General features: G+C 41.0%; 1 protein-coding gene across 2 annotated transcripts in view; it reads right to left on the reverse strand.

Annotated features, from left to right (window-relative positions):
* The window catches only part of PARP8 (poly(ADP-ribose) polymerase family member 8), a 451,712-nt gene that overhangs the window by 152,483 nt on the left and 279,086 nt on the right, over nucleotides 1–20,143 (reverse strand). For both annotated transcript variants that reach the window (XM_029577668.1, XM_029577676.1), the window contains exon 18: nucleotides 14,879–14,944. In XM_029577668.1, coding sequence (XP_029433528.1) covers nucleotides 14,879–14,944 — 66 coding nt within the window. The remainder of the gene's footprint in view (nucleotides 1–14,878; nucleotides 14,945–20,143) is intronic.

Consider the following 20,143-nt stretch of genomic DNA (forward strand, 5'->3'; position numbering starts at 1 on the left):
GTTTATTAACCTCTTCAAAAAAGCAGGTTTGAGAAACAAGACTTGCCTTGGGTAAAGCCATGTTTTGTTCCATTAAACCATGTCTTTCCATATGTTCTGTGATTTTGATATTTAGAACACTTTCCACTATTTTTCCTGGCACTTAAGTCAGGCTAACTGGTCTGTAGTTTTCCAAATCGCCCCTGGAGCCCATTTTAACAATTGGGGTTACATTAGCCACCCTCCAGTCTTCAGGTACAATGGATGATTTTAATCATAGGTTACACATTTTTACTAATAGATCTGAAATTTCATTTTTTAGTTCCTTCAGAACCCTGGGTGCATACCATTCGGTCCAGGTGATTTACTATTCTTCAGTTTGTCAATTAGGGCTACCATATCTTCTAGTTTCACCATGATTTGGTTCAGTCCATTTGAATAATTACCCATGAAAATCTCCCGAACAGCCTCTTCAGTAAACACCAAAGCAAAAAAATTGTTTAAACTTTCCACAATGGCATTATCTTCTCTAAGTGCCCCTTTAACCCCTCGATCATCTAACGGTCCAACTGACTCCCTTGCAGGCTTTCTGTTTCGGATATATTTAAAAATGTTTTTACTGTGAGTTTTTGCCTCTACTGCCAACTTCTTTTCAAATTCTCTCTTAGCCTGTCTTATCAATGTATTACATTTAACTTTCCAACGCTTATGCTTATCCAATTTTCTTCTGTTAGATCTTTCTTCCAATTTTTTAATGAAGACCTTTTGGCTAAAATAGCCTCTTTCACCTCACCTTTTAACCATGTCGGTAATCGTTTTGCCTTCCTTCCACCTGTGGCCCCCTACCTTAGCCGCGCCGCGGGAGCCCCGATCCTGGCCGTCGCCCCCACACGGCCTCCCGAGCTGCCCATTGCAGGGGGAGCCGTCCTGCTCCCCCCTCGCGGCGTCCAGCGGCGTCTCTCCTCCGCGGGACAAAATCAAAGATGGCCGTCGTCATCGTTAGGCATGAGGCCACGCCTCCTCATTAGCCTTAAAGGGACATGATCCCTTTAACCAGGCTCAGCTGTTCCCTATGAGCTGGAGCAGAGGAAGTATAAAGGGAGACTTCCTCTGCTCATTCCTCGACTTGGCAACGACCCCTAGCGCTGTCTAGTCTGCTTGCTTCTGTGAGTCTTCAAGCTTTGGATCTCGTACCTGTTCCGTCTTGACGTTCCTGGTTCCTGACTTCAGATTGGCTTACGGTGATTCTCTGGTTCCTGACTCGGATTGGCTTACGGTGATTCTCTGGTTCCTGACTCCGGATTGGCAAGCGGTGATTCTCTGGTACATGACTTCGGTCTGGTGAGCGTTGACCCTTTGGCACTTGACCTAGGACTCCTTCAAGACCACCGCCTCCAAGGGCCCACCTAAGTCCCAGCGGCCCGGGTCCCTACAGGCTCCTCCCCCTGGGGGACCGCGGGCTTCCAGGGCGAAGCTCCAGTTGGCCCTTGCACCGTTACCCTGACCTCCCTAGGTCCACTAAGTCCACCTCTCTCACCAAATCCTGCGCTCCACTGAGAATTAGATCTAAAATTGCTCCCTCTCTCATCAGTTCCTGAACCAATTGCTCCATAAAACTATCATTCATTCCATCCAGAAACTTTATCTCTCTAGCATACCCTGATGTTACATTTACCTAGTCAATATTTGGGTAATTGAAATCTAAATATATAAGATATCTCTTTGTATGTGAGCCCACAATTTGTATAAACATAAATTGGTGACGTGGTATGATACACTTTTAGTTTACTAATGCTATAATAATTTTTACTCAATGCAGGAATGTCTATATTAAATTAAGGACCATCATACCACCCACTGTGCATTCAAGTTTATACTTGTATTTGTGCACTTTAATGGGTCTTCTTTAATCATCGGTCCAAACAGTTCAGGATTTATACTTCGTTTTTTTTTTTTTAATTTTTACTTAAAATATAGAAGATATAACTTCCCTTGTGTTGGTGTCGGAGTCAGAGGTCCGACACGCGTGTTTCGCGGTCCGCTGCTTCAGAGCCAAATGCTGAGACAGAGAAATGGTGCAGGGTCCGAATATTGTGAGGGACCTTTAATCCGTTCAGTAGCCTTTAGCAGCTACCAGCGACATGAAGACATGAAGAACACCGGAGAAAGCCGGTTCAAATCCTGTTCTTGAGTCATGCTGGGAGAGCCGGACTAAGAGAGTCAGCTGAATTTACAGAAGCAGCAGACCGCGAAACGCGCGCGTTGGACCTCTGACTCTGACACCAACACAAGGGAAGTTATATCTTCTATATTTTAAGTAAAAATTTAAAAAAACAAAAAACAAAGTATAAATCCTGAACTGTTTGGACCAATGATTAAAGAAGACCCATTAAAGTGCACAAATACAAGTATTAACTTGAATGCACAGTGGGTGGTATGATGATCCCTAATTTAATATAAACAAAGGAGGAGAACGTCTGCTCATCAAAAAGTGATTGACACACAAAACAAAAGATCGAGAGCAGGAACTTAATTAGTCCAAATCTTCGTTATTGTAAAAAGATCAATATTTTATTGTACTTCAAAGCGGCTACTCCACAAGCTCCAATAGCACATACAGGTTTTCCATCCGGTCCCCCGACACGGACCGTGTTTCGCCGAGAGCTGCGTCGGGAGGGACTGAGCACAGTGTGTTATTCCAAACACGTCACTCAGGTCCAGCTTGTTTCACTCAGGTCGCAGCTCTCGGCAAAACACGGTCCATGTCGGGGGACCGGATGGAAAACCTGAATTTGCTATTGGAGCTTGTGGAGTAGCCGCTTTGAAGTACAATAAAATATTGATCTTTTTACAATAACGAAGATTTGGACTAATTAAGTTCCTGCTCTTGATCTTTTGCCCTAATTTAATATAGACATTCCTACATTGAGTAAAAATTATTATAGCATTAGTAAACTAAAAGTGTATGATACCACGTCACCAATTTATGGTAATTGAAAGCTCCCATTATTACTGCACTACCAATTTGATTAGCTTCCATAATTTCTCTTAGCATTTCACTGTCCGTCTCACCATCTTGGCCAGGTAGTATTATTTATTTATTTTTTGGTTTTTATATACCGGTGTTCCTGTATGAAATACAGATCACATCGGTTTACATTGAAACAGAACATGAAAATCACCAATAAAGGCATTACATAGAACAAGGTTATGAAACTTGGAATAGGGTACATTAGTTCAAAACTTAACAATAATGTTGTAACATTAATGACTAAAAGAAAAGAGAAGAGAAACCTAAAAAAAAAAAAACAAAAAAAACTTAGTTAATAGGTCTTATTAAACATAAAAATAAAAATCATAAAAGTATAATTGAGAGAATCTCATATGTCCTGCAATTAGATAACGAGTCAGGTAGTAGTAAAGAGCATGGAGTTTGTGATGAAGAGACGCTCTTGCTAGCTGGAGGGAAAAAATGTTCATGGTTCAGAAAAAGCTTGGCTAAAAAGCCATGTTTTAAGTTTTTTTTTGAATGAAGAGTGGCAAAGTTCTAGCCGAATATCTGGTGGGAGGGCATTCCATTGAATGGGGCCTGCTGTAGATATGGCACGTTTATATTGTGAAGATTTTGTTGAGGGTACATCGAGTGTGCCTTTATATGCTCCTCTGATGGGTCTAGAAGAAAAATGAAGACGTAGTTGGGTACTTAGTTGAAGAGGGGAGATATTGTGAATGGATTTATGAATTACAGTGTATACTTTATATAGGATCCTTTGCTTTATTGGCAGCCAGTGGAGGAGTTTGAGAATGGGGGTGATGTGATCTTTTTTATTCGTATTGGTAAGGATTCTGGCTGCAGAATTTTGTACCATTTGGAGGGGTTTGATTGATGAAGTAGGAAGGCCAAGAAGAAGCGAATTGCAATAGTCGATTTTTGATAGAATAATTGCTTGTAGAACTATCCGAAAATCATTGAAATAAAGAAGAGGTTTCAACTTTCTCAAGACTTGTAACTTATAGAAACAGTCTTTGGTGGTAGTGCTTATAAATTTTTTAAGATTGAGCTGATTGTCTAGCATGACACCAAGATCTCGAACATGTGGTGAGTGATTTAATATGGGAATGGATGAACTAAGTAGGTCAGCTGGGTTTAGGAGTTTGTAGTTGATGTCTTGATTGATGATTAGAATCTCAGTTTTGTTGTTGTTAAGAATGAGGCAAAGGCTAGAGAGAAGCTGGTTGATCTGTTGCAGACAATTGTTCCAGTGATTCAAGGTTTTTTGTAAGGATTCTGTGATTGGGATGAGTATCTGGATGTCATCCGCATAGAGATAGTGAGTTAGATTTAGTTTAGTAAGTAGACGACATAGAGGTAGGAGGTAAATGTTGAAGAGGGTAGGGGAAAGGGAGGAACCCTGAGGGACTCCCTGGTTGGAAGGGATCGATTGTGATTCTTTGTTGTTAATCTTTACCTTGAATTGTCTATTTGCTAGGAAGGACTTGAACCAACTGAAGACTGTTCCTTTAATGCCTATATCTGCCAGACATTTTAATAGAGATGAATGGTTGACAGTGTCAAAGGCCGCAGAGAGATCTAATAGAATCAAAAGATGTGGTTGTTTTTTGTCCATATTAGCTAGAATAGCATCGGTAAGAGAAATAAGGAGAGATTCCGTACTTAACGATTTCCGAAAGCCGTACTGGGATGATACAAGAATGTTATTTTCTTCCAGATACTCAGATAGTTGTTTATTGACTATCTTTTCCATGAGTTTGGCGATCAATGGCAGATTGGCTATTGGGCGGAAATTAGCTGGATCAGTGGTAGGGAGGTTCGGTTTTTTAAGTAGAGGTTTAAGAATAGCTAGTTTAAGTTGGTCGGGAACTAGACCCTGGGAAAGAGAGCAATTAATGATGTCTGCAATTGGTTTTGATATGGAGTTACTTATTGCGATGAGTAGGTTAGTAGGAATTGTGTCTAAGGGATGAGAGGACGGTTTCATTTTTTTGAGTATGTTTTCTATCTCAAGTGCTGATGTGGTCTCGAAAGTTTCCATCGTTGTATTTAGTTGAGGTGGGGTAATGTGAGGGAGTGGGGGTGATGAGATAGATGATGAGAGAGAGATAGTCAATTTATCAATTTTATCCTTGAAGTAATTTGCTAGTTCCGAGGCTTTGTTGAGTGCTTGATCATCAGGGATGGTAGGAGGCGATGGTTTAGTGAGGGCTGAAACGTAGGAGAATAGTGCTTTCGAATCAAAGCTGAAATGGTGTATTTTTTTTGAGAAAAAATCTCTCTTTGATCTTAGAATGTTGATCCTGTAAGCATTGAGGGAGGTTTTATAATTAGCTAATGTTGTGTGGGATGGGTTTTTCCTCCATGTGTGTTCTTTATTTCTTAGCTCTTGTTTAAGCAGCTTCAGATCTGGGGTGAACCAGGGTTTCCTGTTGTCTGGCGAAGGTTGTACTACTTTTGTGATGGAAGGGCAGGTTATGTCTGCGATCTTTTTGGTGATGTTGCACCATGAGGTGGTGGCTGTAGATGCATTGGAAAGATCGAGATGAGATAATTCATTAGTTTCTTAGGTTTTTATTTACCTTGGTTATTATCTTTTATCTCATTGTTAATCTTTCTCTCGCCTTCTCTACATTCCAAGTTTACATTTTATCCCTGTTTTATTGTAACTGCTACTTTATTCTTCTATCACATGTTAATGTTCTAAGTTTTTTAAAGTATTTATCCTTTTATCACACCCTGTTATTTGTAAACTGGCATGATGCGACTCCCATCGCGAATGCCGGTATATAAGAAATTCAAATAAATAAATAAATAAATAAATTAGTGAACTGATTGATGAGAAGGTATACTCCTATCACTATACTCTTCCCCAACACACAAGGGATTTCTACCAATAAAGATTTGATTGTGCATTTAGTCTCATGCAGGATCTTTATCCTGTTGGACTCTATGCCATCCCAGACATAAAGTGCCACACCACCTCCCGTATGCTCCTCTCTGTCATTGCGATATAATTTGTACCCCTGTATGGCACTGTCCCATTGGTTATCCTCCTCCCACCTTGTCTCTGAGATGCCAATTAAGTCTGTCATCATTCACTGCTATACATTCTAATTCTCACATCTTACTTTTTAGACTTCTGGCATTAGCATACAAGCATTTCAAAGTGTGTTTTTGTTTGTATTTTCATTCTGCTTTTTAATTAACAGGGATAAATTGGAATCTTTTAGCTCAGGTGAGTTTTTAACTACAGGCACTTGGACTACATTTCTTATTATGGGAACCTCACTGTCGGGATGCCCTAATTCTAATGCATCATTAGTATTCTTTGAAGATACCGTCCTCTGAACCTTGCGCTGCTGAGCAACTGTCAGCTTTCCCTTTTGTTCTAGTTTAAAAGCCGCTCTATCTCCTTTTTAAAGGTTGGAGCCAGCAGCCTTGTTCCACCCTGGTTAATGTGGAGCCCATCCCTTTGGAAAACACTTCCCCTTCCCGAAAAGGTCCCCAGTTCCTTACATAATCCCAGTATGTTTTAAAATTGTTACATACCGGGATTATGTTAGGGCTGGAAAAAAAAATGACAAAGCGGGAGTAAAAAGCTGCCCTAAAGTCAATGTGGTTTATTACTTCGGCCCCTGTATTTGTTCAAAGAGAAAAATACATATGGCTCTTTCATGTTAATAATCAACTTCGCAATCCCTTTCAATAGTCCAAGGTGTATAGCATCCAAAGAGCATCAGGTAAAGAAATCTGTCTGAAATCATGAATTATAGTGATATGTGACATACTGTAAGCAAAGAGGATTAAGGCTCACAAGCTCATCAAACAAATCAAACAGTAAAAAGTAGTAGTAATTTTAACTACACACACTAGGAATGAAATTATTCAGAAACCCCACACAGTTTTACTTCATTTCCTACATTTTACTTACCATTCAATAAATTGTATCAATTAAAAGTAACATTTTAAAATAATAATTTGGGTTTATATTGTGATTTTAATATTTAAATTAAATTTTGCTTTTCAGTTATAGCACTTGAGAAATATAAATCAAGCAATCTGTGGATTGGATGGACCAGCAAGCTATTTTTGGCAGTTGATATGTATGTCTGTTTTTGTTGAGGAGAGGAAATAACAGGTCAATGTTATTATTGGCAATTATAATTTATAAATTAAAATGACTTATAAAGGATATTATCCCTTTGACAAGCTCACAAGTTCAGTGGCTGTTCTAATTCATTATACAATTACTAACTGTAACTATTTTGCAACTTATGTTCCAATAATTATGTAATTAACACATTCCTAACATATATAGTAACATAATAAATGACAGCAGAAAAAGTCCCAATGGTCCACACAGTCTGCCCAACAAGCTTTTTTTTTTCTTTCTCTTTTTTTTAAAGGTAGTAACTGCCACTTAATGCAAGTTATCCACCATGCCTTCTGTTAAGGGTAGTAATTGCTGTTCCATGCAGGTTACCCCAGTTAATACAGTTTATCCCTTTTTTTCATTTCCATCCTTTAGCCATTATGGCTCTCCTGTGTTTATCCCACACCCTTTTGAATTCCATGACCATTCTTGTCTTCTCTAACTCTTATAAGAGGGACATTCTATGCATCCACCACCCTTTCCATGAAGAAATATTTCACAACATTGTTCCTGATACTACTCCCTTGGAGCTTCATATTTTGTCACCTAGTTCTACAGCTTTCTTCCAATGGAAAATATTTGATTCTTGTGCATCATTAATACCCTTCAAGTATTAAAAATGTGTGTCCTATTTCCCCTGTCCCTCCTCTCTTCCAGGGTATACATATTTAGGTCCTTCAGTTTTGTCATAAATCTTTTGGTGCAGACAGCACAACATTTTGGTCAGTTTTTCCTGGACCACTTCCATCCTGACTCTGTCCTTTTTGAGATATGGTCTCCAGATGAACACAGTATTTCAGGGGAAGCCTCAGCAGGGACTTGAACAGAGGCATTGCCATGTCTTTTTCCTGCTGGTTATGCCTCTCTCTATGCAGCCCAGCATCCCTCTAGCCTTAACCACTACCTTGTCAAATTGTTTTGCCAACTTCAGATCATCATACATTATCACCCAACGATAAAGCTTCTTTGGATTACTACACCCTGAATGCATGACTCTGCACTACTTGGCACTGACTCCCAGCTGTCAAATCTCTAACCACTCCTCTAAGTTTTTTAGATCACTTTTCATTCTGTCTACTTCTTCAGACATGGCAATTCTGGTACAGATCTTACATAGAAACATAGAAATGACGGCAGAAGAAGACCAACCGGTCCATCCAGTCTGCCCAGCAAGCCTTACACTTATTTTTTCTCATACTTAACTGTTTCTCTTGGCTCTTAGTAACCTTATGTTCTAATTCCCTTTTCACCCCCACTATTAATGTAGAGAGCAGTGATGGAGCTGCTTCCAAGTGAAATATTAAGTTTGATTAGTTGGGTAAGCGGCAGCATAGCTCTCTGCCATGAAGCAGAGGGCAATGCTGGAAATGTGTGAAGTATCAGTTTTTCTTTTCCCCTGTCATTGAAGCAGGGAGTCATGCCGGACATGCACCGAAAGTGAAGCATGCCTTGAAAGTCACATTAACTATCATCAAATATTGAAAAGCCTAATAATTGGTAATACCTATAGCCCATGAACCCATCCCTGTTTTTTTCTTTTTTTCTTTTTTTTTTTTTAATTGGGAGATGGATGCCCTTCATCCTTCTACTCTGTGAAGGTGGACACCTACCACCGGCCACTGGCATCCCGCTCCGTTAATGCCTCTGTGGCTACTGCCGCTCCATGCAGTGTTTTACTACCTGCTCTTTATATGCGTCCTCTAGAACTGATGGATCTCATCCCTGGTTTTTTTTTATTATTTATTTAATTGGGAGATGACAGCCCTCCATCCTTCCGCTCCGTGAAGGTGGACACCTACCACTGGCCACTGGTATCCCGCTCCGTGAATGCCTCTGTGGCTACTGCCGCTCTGTGCAGTATTTTACTACCTGCTCTTTATATGGACACCTACCACTGGCCACTGGCATCCCGCTCCGTGAATGCCTCTGTGGCTACTGCCGCTCCGTGCAGTATTTTACTACCTGCTCTTTATATGCGTCCTCTAGACCTGATGGATCCCATCCCTGTTTTGTTTTTTGTTTTTTTTTTTATTTAATTGGGAGATGACAGCCCTCCATCCTTCCGCTCCGTGAAGGTGGAACACCTACCACTGGCCACTGGCATCCGGCTCCATGAATGCCTCTGTGGCTACTGCCGCTCCGTGCAGTGTTTTGCTACCTACTCTTTTATACGTGTCCTCTGGACCTGATGGATCCACAATGTTTATCCCATGCCCCTTTGAAGTGCTTCACAGTTTTGGACTTCACCACTTCCTCCGGAAGGGCATTCCAGGCATCCACCACTCTCTCCGTGAAGAAATTCTTCCTGACATTGGTTCTTAGTCTTCCTCCTTGGAGCCTCAGCTCGTGACCTCTGGTTCTGCTGATTTTTTTCTGTTGGAAAAGGTTTGTCGTTGTCTTTGGATCGTTAAAGTTTTTCAAGTATCTGAAAGTTTGAATCATATCACCCCTGCTCCTCCTTTCCTCCAGGGTGTACATATTTAGATTCTTCAATCTCTCCTCGTATGTCAACCGAAGAAGACCCTCCACCTTCCTGGTCGCCCTTCTCTGTACCGCTTCCAACTTGTCCTTGTCTCTTTGTAGATACGGTCTCCAGAATTGAACACAGTACTCCAGGTGAGGCCTCACCAAGGACCTGTACAAGGGGATTATCACTTCCCTTTTCTTACTCGATATTCCTCTCTCTATGCATCCCAGCATTCTTCTGGCTTTTACAATCGCCTTGTCGCATTGTTTCGCCGACTTCATATCATTAGACACTATCACCCCAAGGTCTCTCTCCTGCTCCGTGCACATCAGCCTTTCCCCCCCCATCGAATACAGTTCATTCGGATTTCCACTCCCCAAATGCATGACTTTGCACTTCTTGGCATTGAATTTCAGCTGCCATATCTTCGACCACTCTTCCAGCTTCCTTAAATCCCGTCTCATTCTCTCCACTCCTTCCGGCGTGTCCACTCTGTTGCAGATCTTAGTGTCGTCCGCAAAAAGACAAACCTTACCTTCTATCCCGTCCGCAATGTCGCTCACAAAGATATTGAACAGGACCGGTCCCAACACCGATCCTTGCGGTACACCACTTAAAACCGCTCTCTCTTCAGAGAAAGTTCCATTTACCATCACGCATTGTCTTCTGTCCGTCAACCAGTTTGCAATCCAGGTCACCACTTCGGCACTCACTCCCAAGCTTTTTGTTTTATTCACCAGTCTCCTGTGCGGAACCGTATCAAAAGCTTTGCTGAAATCCAAGTAGATGACATCTAGCGCTCTTCCTTGATCCAATTCCTTGGTTACCCAGTCGAAAAAGTCAATCAGGTTTGTCTGACAGGATCTTCCCCTGGTGAATCCATGCTGCCTCTGGTCCATCAATTCTCCGGACTGTAGATAGTTCACTATTCTCTCATTCAACAGTGACTCCATTACTTTTCCCACCACCGAAGTGAGGCTAACCGGTCTGTAGTTACCAGCCTCTTCTCTGTTCCCACTCTTGTGAAGCGGGACCACCACCGCTCTTCTCCAATCACTCGGCACCACTCCCGTTTCTAGGGATCTATTGAACAGGTCACACAGCGGACCCGCCAGCACATCTCTGAGCTCCCTCAGAATCCTTGGATGAATCCCATCAGGCCCCATGGCTTTGTCCACTTTCAGATTCTTTAGCTCTTCCCATACATTTTCTACTGTAAAATGATTTTCATCTATTCCACTACCCTCCAGCTTCTTGTGTAGAAATGGTCCTTCTCCAGGGTCTTCTTTAGTGAACACAGAGCTGAAGTATTCATTTAATATTTCTGCCATTTCTTCGTCTCTCTCCACACATTGATCATTTCCACCTTTCAATTTCACTATACCATTATGGACTTTTCGCTGATGTATCTGAAAAATGTTTTGTCACCATTTTTTATCTCCTTGGCAATCCTCTCTTCCGCTTGACTTTTTGCCAACTTGATTAATTTCTTCGTCTCCCTCAGTTGAATCAAATATTCTTCTTTGTGCTCCTCCCTTTGGGATCTTTTATATTTCTTGAATGCTGTTCTTTTAGCTTTAATTTTGTCAGCCACCTCGTTTGAGAACCAGATAGGTTTCATTTTTCTTTTGCTTTTCTTTACATTTCTAACATAAAGAGTAGTTGCCTTGGTGATTGCTCCTTTTAGATTGATCCACTGCTGATCCACATCTCTCTCATTCTCCCATCCATTTAGTTCTTCCTCTAGGTACTTCCCCATTTCGTCAAAGTCCGTGTTTTTGAACTGTAAAACTCTGGTCTTTATACTTCTTTTCCATATTCTTTTAGTGATATTAAACCATACCGTTTGATGATCACTGGTGCTGAGGTGGGCGCCCACCTGGACATCAGAGACATTATCTCCATTAGTGAGCACTAAGTCGAGTATATTTCCTTCTCTCGTGGGTTCTAATACCATTTGTTTGAACAAAGTTACTTGCATGGCATCCACTATTGCTCTACTATTTTTAGATTCTGCAGATGGGATTTTCCAGTCTACATCTGGCATATTAAAGTCACCAACGATCACCACTTCTCCCTTCTTACCTATCTTATGGATGTCTTCAACCAGGTCTCTGTCCAGCTCTTCCTTTTGGTTCGGGGGCCTGTAAACCACTCCAATATAAATGGATGCTCCGTCATCTTTTTTTTAGGTCGACCCATAGTGCTTCTTCCTTGCCCCAACTTCCTTGCAGCTCAGATGCTTGGATATTGTTTCTGACATAAAGAGCCACACCTCCCCCTTTTCTATCCACTCTGTCCTTCCTTAACAAGTTATAGCCTGGTATTGCCGTATCCCAATCATGAGATTCTGTGAACCATGTCTCTGTGATAGCAACAATGTCCACTTCTGCCTCTGTCATTAGGGCCTGCAGATCTGGTATTTTATTTCCCAAACTATGAGCATTTGTGGTCATAGCTTTCCAGGTACTCTCTTTAAGATTATTGCTTTTCCTGTACTCCTTATGAGACTTTAGTTGAGATTTGTTATTCACTTCACTCTTTCCTTTTGCAGTTGTGCCACTGATGACAGAGTTATCGATCTCAATTAGCTTTTTCTTTTGGTTATGTATCTTGAAATTCTGCATGCATTGGTGTTCTCTCTTTTCTGGTAACACTTCAATGTTTTTCTCTAGGACTTCAGTTATTAATATAGGGAAGGCTTTTTGTTCTTGTTGCATTTGATACTGTGTGCGTCTCCTAGTAACTGGTCCAATTCTACCAGAGCCCACTGTAATCCTGGTTTTTAATGATTTACTTAATGACCTGCTTGAGTGGGGGGGTTATACTTGTTGGCTGCAAATCTGTCACGAATGGGTGACTATGGGACACATGTGTAATTCTACCTGAGCCTACTGTATTTCTTTTTCTTGACTCCTGGTTATTCTTTGGTATTGGGGAATTATTTCCTGAGTAATGCAATGTGGGTGTATTTCTTGTAATTAAAGCTAATTGAGCTTTAACCTCAGTCAGCTCCTTTTTCATAGAAGAGAGTTGTGCACAGATTGGGCAAGTTCTAAGTTTCCAGATGCTTTCCCTCAGAATAAAGGCTCCACAACAGTTGCAACGGATAGTTCTCATATTGGTAAAGTTTTGGGTTGGTGATTCTTAGATGGTAACAATTTACTAATTTATCTTGTTGCTAATGCTAATTTAGTCAGTCTATATTAGAATCTAAGGCCAGGGGTGGGTGGGTAGAGGGGTAGGGTGGGAGGGAAACAAACAGTTGAACCTGGGACAAGCTGAGTAGAGCAGGACACTTTCTGGAACTTTATTCGTCCTTAAGCTATTAAAGATCCCTCAGCACTTCTGTGCCAATATTAAGCAGATTATTAAAGAACAGCTATACAAAATAGAAATGCAGTTATACTGGATCTTAAAAAACAAACAGTTTGCAAGGAACCAATTATAATTATTATATAATAACAGACCTAGAGAAAGGTATAAACTGAGCAGTTCTACTTCACAGAGAACTCAGATATTAATGGAGCACAGAGCAATGATCAGAAGGAAAAGTGAAAGTAAACCAGCAGGGTTTTGGGGGTTTTTTTTTGTTTTTGTGGTTTGTTTTTTTTCCCCCAGAAAGAGCACCACCAAAATTAAGAGTAAGAGCACTTGAAAGAAGGGAGATTGAGAGACTTTTTTCCCCAGAAAGAGCACCACAGAAATTAAGAGTAAGAGCACTTGAAAGAAGGGAAATTGAGAGACTTTTTCCCCAGAAAGAGCACCACAGAAATTAAGAGTAAGAGCACTTGAAAGAAGGGAGATTGAGAGACTTTTTTCCCCAGAAAGAGCACCACAGAAATTAAGAGTAAGAGCACTTGAAAGAAGGGAAATTGAGAGACTTTTTCCCCAGAAAGAGCACCACAGAAATTAAGAGTAAGAGCACTTGAAAGAAGGGAAATTGAGAGACTTTCCTATTACACAGCGCTCAGAGGCTAGTAAATCAAATCACTAGTAGAGGAATATTAAGAAACACTGATATCTATTATGCACAGATTCTCTACTATATATTAATTCAAATTTTAAGACAGCCTTATCTGCACCGGGAACAGAAGATTCAGACAAACTTTTCCTTCTAATCTTTCTGCTAGGTCAATCACAAAAATATGAACAGAACCAGCCCTGGAACAAATTCTTGGCGCCATTTACCACTACTTGTTATCATCTGTCAAACCAATTTATAATTCGTTCTACCACCATGGGACCCATTCCCAGGCTTTTCATTTTGTTCATAAGCCTTCTATGCGGGACAGGGTCAAAAGATGAAATCCAGATAAATCATAGTATGTCCTCATTCTTGGTCTAATTCTCTAGTCACCCAATCAAAAAAGTCAGATTCATTTCATATGACCTTCCTCTAGTAAAGTCATGTTGCCTCGGATTTTGCAATCCACTGGATTGTAGATAGCTCACTGTCTTTTCCTTTAGCAATGTATCTGTTAACTTTTCCAAAACTGAGGTAAGACTAATTGGCCTGTAGTTTCCAGCCTTTTCTCTGGTCCTACTTTTGTGAAGGTCCATAGATCTATTGAATAAGTCTTTCAGCGGAACTGCTAGCACCTCTCTGACCTCCTGTAGTATCCTGGGATGTATCTCTTCTGGCCCCATGGCCTTTTCCAATTTCAGTTTTGCTAAATACAACCAAACACTCTCTTCTGTAAATGGAGTTGTATCTATCTCATTGCCATCCACACACTTGTCAACCAACAATGGTCCTCCTCTAGGCATACTGAATTGAAGAATTTGTTTAATATTTTCTGTTATTTCATAATAATTTTCCTCTTAAAGCCCCTTATTTTTTTTAATGGATAAAAAGAGTATATAAAATAAACAGAATACTAAGTCAAATAAAAGCTTTCAATTGTATCATGTCTTCATTTACAGCAAGAACAAAGGCCAAAATCAGGAAAAAAGGCAGTGACAAGTAAAATAGAATGCAACTATTACATAGAAACATGATGACAGAAAAAGACCATATGGCCCATCTAGTCTGCCCATCTGTCCAATTAATTTAGCATTATAATTCCCATCACTTTCTTAGAGATACCCGGTAAGTAAAACAGAGGGACTAAGAAAGGCTAGAGCATTGGGAAATCATTAGATCATGGAAGATCATGCTTAAAAATTATACATTATATAAGAATCTTGACTGATCAAGAAGTGCTATTGCTCTACAAAAATAATACAAACAACATATTCAGACATTAAGTTTTATACAGACCTGCGTCATTTCTCTAATAGATGTAATACTATCTAGTGCTTTCATGACTCTGTCGTAATTCTTCTTCTGTTGAGATATAAACAATTATTTAGATATGCAACATGAACATGTTTAAGGTTACTTTCTTCTGTATCAAACATCAATCTGTAAGAATGTGACCTTCATTTAAATATTTGTAGTTTCTCATAATTTTAGGTCCTAGGGACCAGATTTTAAAAGGGTTATGCGCGCCGGGTCTAATTTAAAAAGCCCCGGCGACGCATGTAAAGCCCCGGGACGCATGTAAGTCCTGGGGCTTTACAAAAGGGGCGGTCTGGGGGTGGGGCCAGAGGCCTCCGACAGAGCGGAAATTGCTGCTGTGTCGGAGGATTGTGTGCCATCATGCGCAACTTGTGCCTGCCCAGAGGCAGTTGCAAAAGGTAAAATAAAAATGTTTTGGAGGGGAGGGGGGGGGGTTTAGAGTAGGGCTAGGGAGAGGAAACGTTAGGGGAAGGGGTGGGAAGGTCAGGTTAGGGGGAAGGGAACTTCCCTTCCAGGCCGCTCCGATTTGCAGGTACAAAGTATGGGGTAAAGAATACACAGATTTCAAAATGAAATCCACATGAGTTCTTTACTAGACCCACTCTAACCTTGTTCCCATGGTGAGAGGAACAATTTTCAATTATTTTGGAATGTATGTATGTTATTGTACAGTTATTGAATATATAAAAACATTTTTAACTAGTAAACTGAGCAAATAGGGGTACATTTTAAAAGGAACGTTCGTGGCGTACATGTGCACGCGCTACCCGGCGCACACATGTACACCTGATTTTATAACTTGCGCACACAGGATTTCGGAGCGGCCTGGGAGGGAACAGGGGAAGGCAGCACGGTTCGGTGCGCACAAGGTGCACCCCCTTGCACGTGCCGACCCCTGATTTTATAACTTGCACGCACCTGCGCGCGCAAGTTATAAAATCGGGTGTACATGTGCGCACGCTGGGTAGTGCGTGCACATGTATTCTGCAAGCGCTCCTTTTAAAATCTACCCCTATTTGCTCAGTTTATTAGGAAAAAATGTTTTTATATATTTATTTATTTATTTAAAGGCTTTTATATACCGATGTTCATGTAATGGTACATACATAGAACAAACGTTAGAAAATACATCGAACAAGATACATATAACAAGGTGAATGTAATAAGAAATTTTAGATATTATCGCTAAACCAAAAAACTTAGATATACATCAGACATATTAACAATATGTGAGATAAAAATAACAGGGCGAAGTTAGTAAGAGTTATCGATGAACTAAGAACTTGGTATTGCATCAAATGTATTAAACACAGTTGTATGAACAATGTGAGCACAAAGGCACATACCCGAAGAACATTTGAAAAAAGAGAGGGCATTTGCCTCAGCGAATTTTCTACCTCAGGACCATAACTGTTCAATAACACACATACATTACAAAATATTTGAAAATTGCTCCTCTCACCTTGGGAACAAGGTTAGAGCGGGTCAGATAAAGAACTCATGTGGATTTCATTTTGAAATCTTTGTGTATTCTTTACCCATACACTTTGCACCTGCAATGAACCACTTACCTTCATAAGTGGTTTGTGTGCTCAGAAACATATAGATTTAGGAGTCCATATTCAAAAGCCATTTAGACGGATAACCTAACATCCATCCAAATAGCATAGCTGGCTATAGTCAGCCTTTATACAACTAAATTCTAGCTGGGTAACTAGTTAAAAATAAGGGGCGTTTTGAGGGTGCTCCGGAGAAGGGCTGAGATATCTGACTAATCTAGCCAAATATCGGATATATCCGGCTAGGTTAGCCGGATGAAGTTAGAGCTGCTTCTGAACAAGTCTACAGTTATCTGTAGACCTGCTTCTAATGTAGCTCCTTAGCAACACTAGACGCATCGGGCCCGGGTCATGGTAAGAGGCTACCACTATCCAGGCTGAAGAGAAATGACTCTTTAAGGTAGAGGGAGGATAAGAGTGGATGTGGGAGGAAGGAGAGAGGAAGGAGGGGGCCCACAGATGTTAAAATTTAAAAGAGAAAACCTGGAAATTGATGGCTGGTGGGGGAGGAGGGAGACTCTGGTGCAAACCCCCGGCCCTTATATTGTTTTTTTAATTCCGATTTGGGCTGTTTGGGGAGGAGACAGCTGGGTTCAACCATGAAGTTTGGATTGGGGGTGGGATTTAGTCAGGGCTTGCAGGTCTGCATTTTATTTTTCACTAGTTTTGCCACTTAATTGGATATCTTTTGAAAATATCTGGTTAAGTGGCTGGTTATCCGGTCACACAAGGCCAGATAACTTTATACATAACCGGCTATATTTAAAAGAATATCCGGTTATGCTTAAAGTTATCTGGCTATTGTTAGCCATATAACTTTATTCAGGAATACTCAGTGAGACAGTTACTCCACTGAATATCCAGGACAAGTTATCTTGCTAACTCTAGCCGGATAACTTGTCCACTAAACGGCCAACTGAATATTGGCCTCTTAATGACCAGAATGTACTTGCATGCAACTATTAGCTACACAACAAATTCTAACATCTGAAATCAGGCTATAACACATACAGGCTCAGAATCTGAAATTTATATCAAGATGCTAACCTAGAACGGGTGATCTCCATTGACAGCAGGATAATCAGTCACACATGTGGGTGATATCATCCAACAGCACCAATAAGGAAAAGCTCTCTTAGAGCCCAGAAACGCTCTTCTGAATATGCATGAACCTTCCCATGCAGCTACTGCCACATAAGTTCCCTCACTTATATATAAGCTGAATAGCCAACTCCAAAGGTCAGGATGGAGGATATGTCTGTCTAATCAACCTACTGGTAAACAATTTAGTTTTCTCTTTCCAGATGCAGGATGATCAACCACAAAGGTTGCCTTTCAACAAATGAGGGGAAAATAACCAACTGTCAATGGGAGGGAGAATATATTTTTGGGAGGAGCAGCCCCTTTCAATTATTTTTCTTTGCTTTTTTTTTAAATAGAAGACAACTCAAAATAATAAAAATTGAGCCTATTGGGGATGAAGTTCGATTTTAAACCTCAATGAGACCCTGAAAAACAGACTAACCAAACCTACTACCACACACTGAGAGTTAATATTAAGCAATAATGGGCTTTTTACATAGAAACATAGAAACATAGAAATGACGGCAGAAGAAGACCAAATGGCCCATCTAGTCTGCCCAGCAAGCTTCACACATATTTTCTCTCATACTTATCTGTTTCTCTTAGCTCTTGGTTCTATTTCCCTTCCACCCCCACGTTTAATGTAGAGAGCAGTGATGGAGCTGCATCCAAGTGAAATATCTAGCTTGATTCGTTAGGGGTAGTAGCCGCCGCAATAAGCAAGCTGCACCCATGCTTATTTGTTTTACCCAGACTATGTTATTAGCCCTTATTGGTTGTTTTTCTTCTCCCCTGCCGTTGAAGCAGGGAGCTATGCTGGATATGCGTGACGTATAAGTCTTCTCCCATGCCGTTGAAGCAGAGAGCCATGCTGGATGTGCATCGAAAGTGAAGTATCAGGCACATTTGGTTTGGGGTAGTAACCGCCGTAACAAGCCAGCTACTCCCCGCTTTGTGAGTGCGAACCCTCTTTTCTTCTCCCCTGCCGTTGAAGCAGAGAGCTCTGCTGGATGTGTGAAGTATCAGTTTTTCTTCTCCCCTGCCGTTGAATCAGAGAACTTTGCTGTATATGCATTGAAAGTGAAGTATCAGGCTTATTGATTTGGGGTAGTAACCGCCGTAACAAGCCAGCTACTCCCCTCTTTGTGAGTGTGAATCCTTTTTCCACATTTCCTCTTGCTGTTGAAGCTTAGAGCGATGTTGGAGTCACCGTAAGCCTGTGTATGTTTATTTAATAAGGGTATTGACTCCAGGCAGTAGCCATCATTCTGGCGAGTCACCCACTCTTCATTGGCAGCCTCTTGACTTTATGGATCCACAGTGTTTATCCCACGCCCCTTTGAAGTCCTTCACAGTTCTGGTCTTCACCACATCCTCCGGAAGGGCATTCCAGGCATCCACCACCCTCTCCGTGAAGAAATACTTCTTGACATTGGTTTCTGAATCTTCCTCCCTGGAGCTTCAAATCGTGACCCCTGGTTCTGCTGATTTTTTTCCTTCGGAAAAGGTTTGTCGTTGTCTTTTGATCATTAACACCTTTCAAGTATCTGAAAGTCTGTATCATATCACCTCTGCTCCTCCTTTCCTCCAGGGTGTACATATTTAGATTCTTCAATCTCTCCTCGTACGTCATCCGATGAAGATCCTCCACCTTCCTGGTCGCCCTTCTCTGTACCGCCTCCATCTTGTCTTTGTCTTTTTGAAGGTACGGTCTCCAGAACTGAACACAGTACTCCAGGTGAGGCCTCACCAAGGACCTGTACAAGGGAATAATCACTTCCCTTTTCTTACTCGATATTCCTCTCTCTATGCAGCCCAGCATTCTTCTGGCTTTAGCTATCGCCTTGTCGCATTGTTTCGCCGACTTCAGATCATTAGACACCATCACCCCAAGGTCCCTCTCCTGCTCTGTGCACATCAGCCTTTCCCCCCCCATCGAATACAGTTCATTCGGATTTCCACTCCCCATATGCATGACTTTGCACTTCTTGGCATTGAATCTCAGCTGCCATATCTTTGACCACTCTTCCAGTTTCCTTAGATGTGTGGATGGAAGTTTCCTTTATGTGTGGATGGAAGCCTATGTCACAGCCTTGCAATTCTCAATTGAAGCCAGGCTCAGGTTGACATCAAATCCAGTCATAGCTCTAACATTTGGCACTTGACGTGCCCACCCAATGTTAGAACCGCTTGGGCATAATATAAAGGAAATTGAATCTTCAAATTAGAGAAGGTGTGTTTGGCTACAGCAATCCAAGGCTTGCTTGGACCAAAATAATAACAAAACAACTGGGTGGATTTTCTAAGGGTTTTAATTCACCAAGGTAGAAGGTAAAGACAATCCAAACTGTGTAAAGCTTATACACTCTTGTGAACATGTGCTCTGGGAAAAAAATGTTGGTAGAATAGTGGCTGATTAAGGTGAAAGTCCAATACCACTTTAGTTAGGAACTCAGGATATTTGTTCAACACCACCCTATAAAGATAAAATTAGTGTAGGGTTGATAAGGGCCTTGAGCTTATTAACTCTACATGTCAAAGTGACTTCCATGAAAATTATGACTTTCTAGGTTTTGAGCCCACAAGAGTTTAGATGCTCAAA

This window comes from Rhinatrema bivittatum, chromosome 1 (genome assembly GCF_901001135.1).
Source record: "Rhinatrema bivittatum chromosome 1, aRhiBiv1.1, whole genome shotgun sequence".
Lineage (NCBI taxonomy): Eukaryota > Metazoa > Chordata > Amphibia > Gymnophiona > Rhinatrematidae > Rhinatrema > Rhinatrema bivittatum.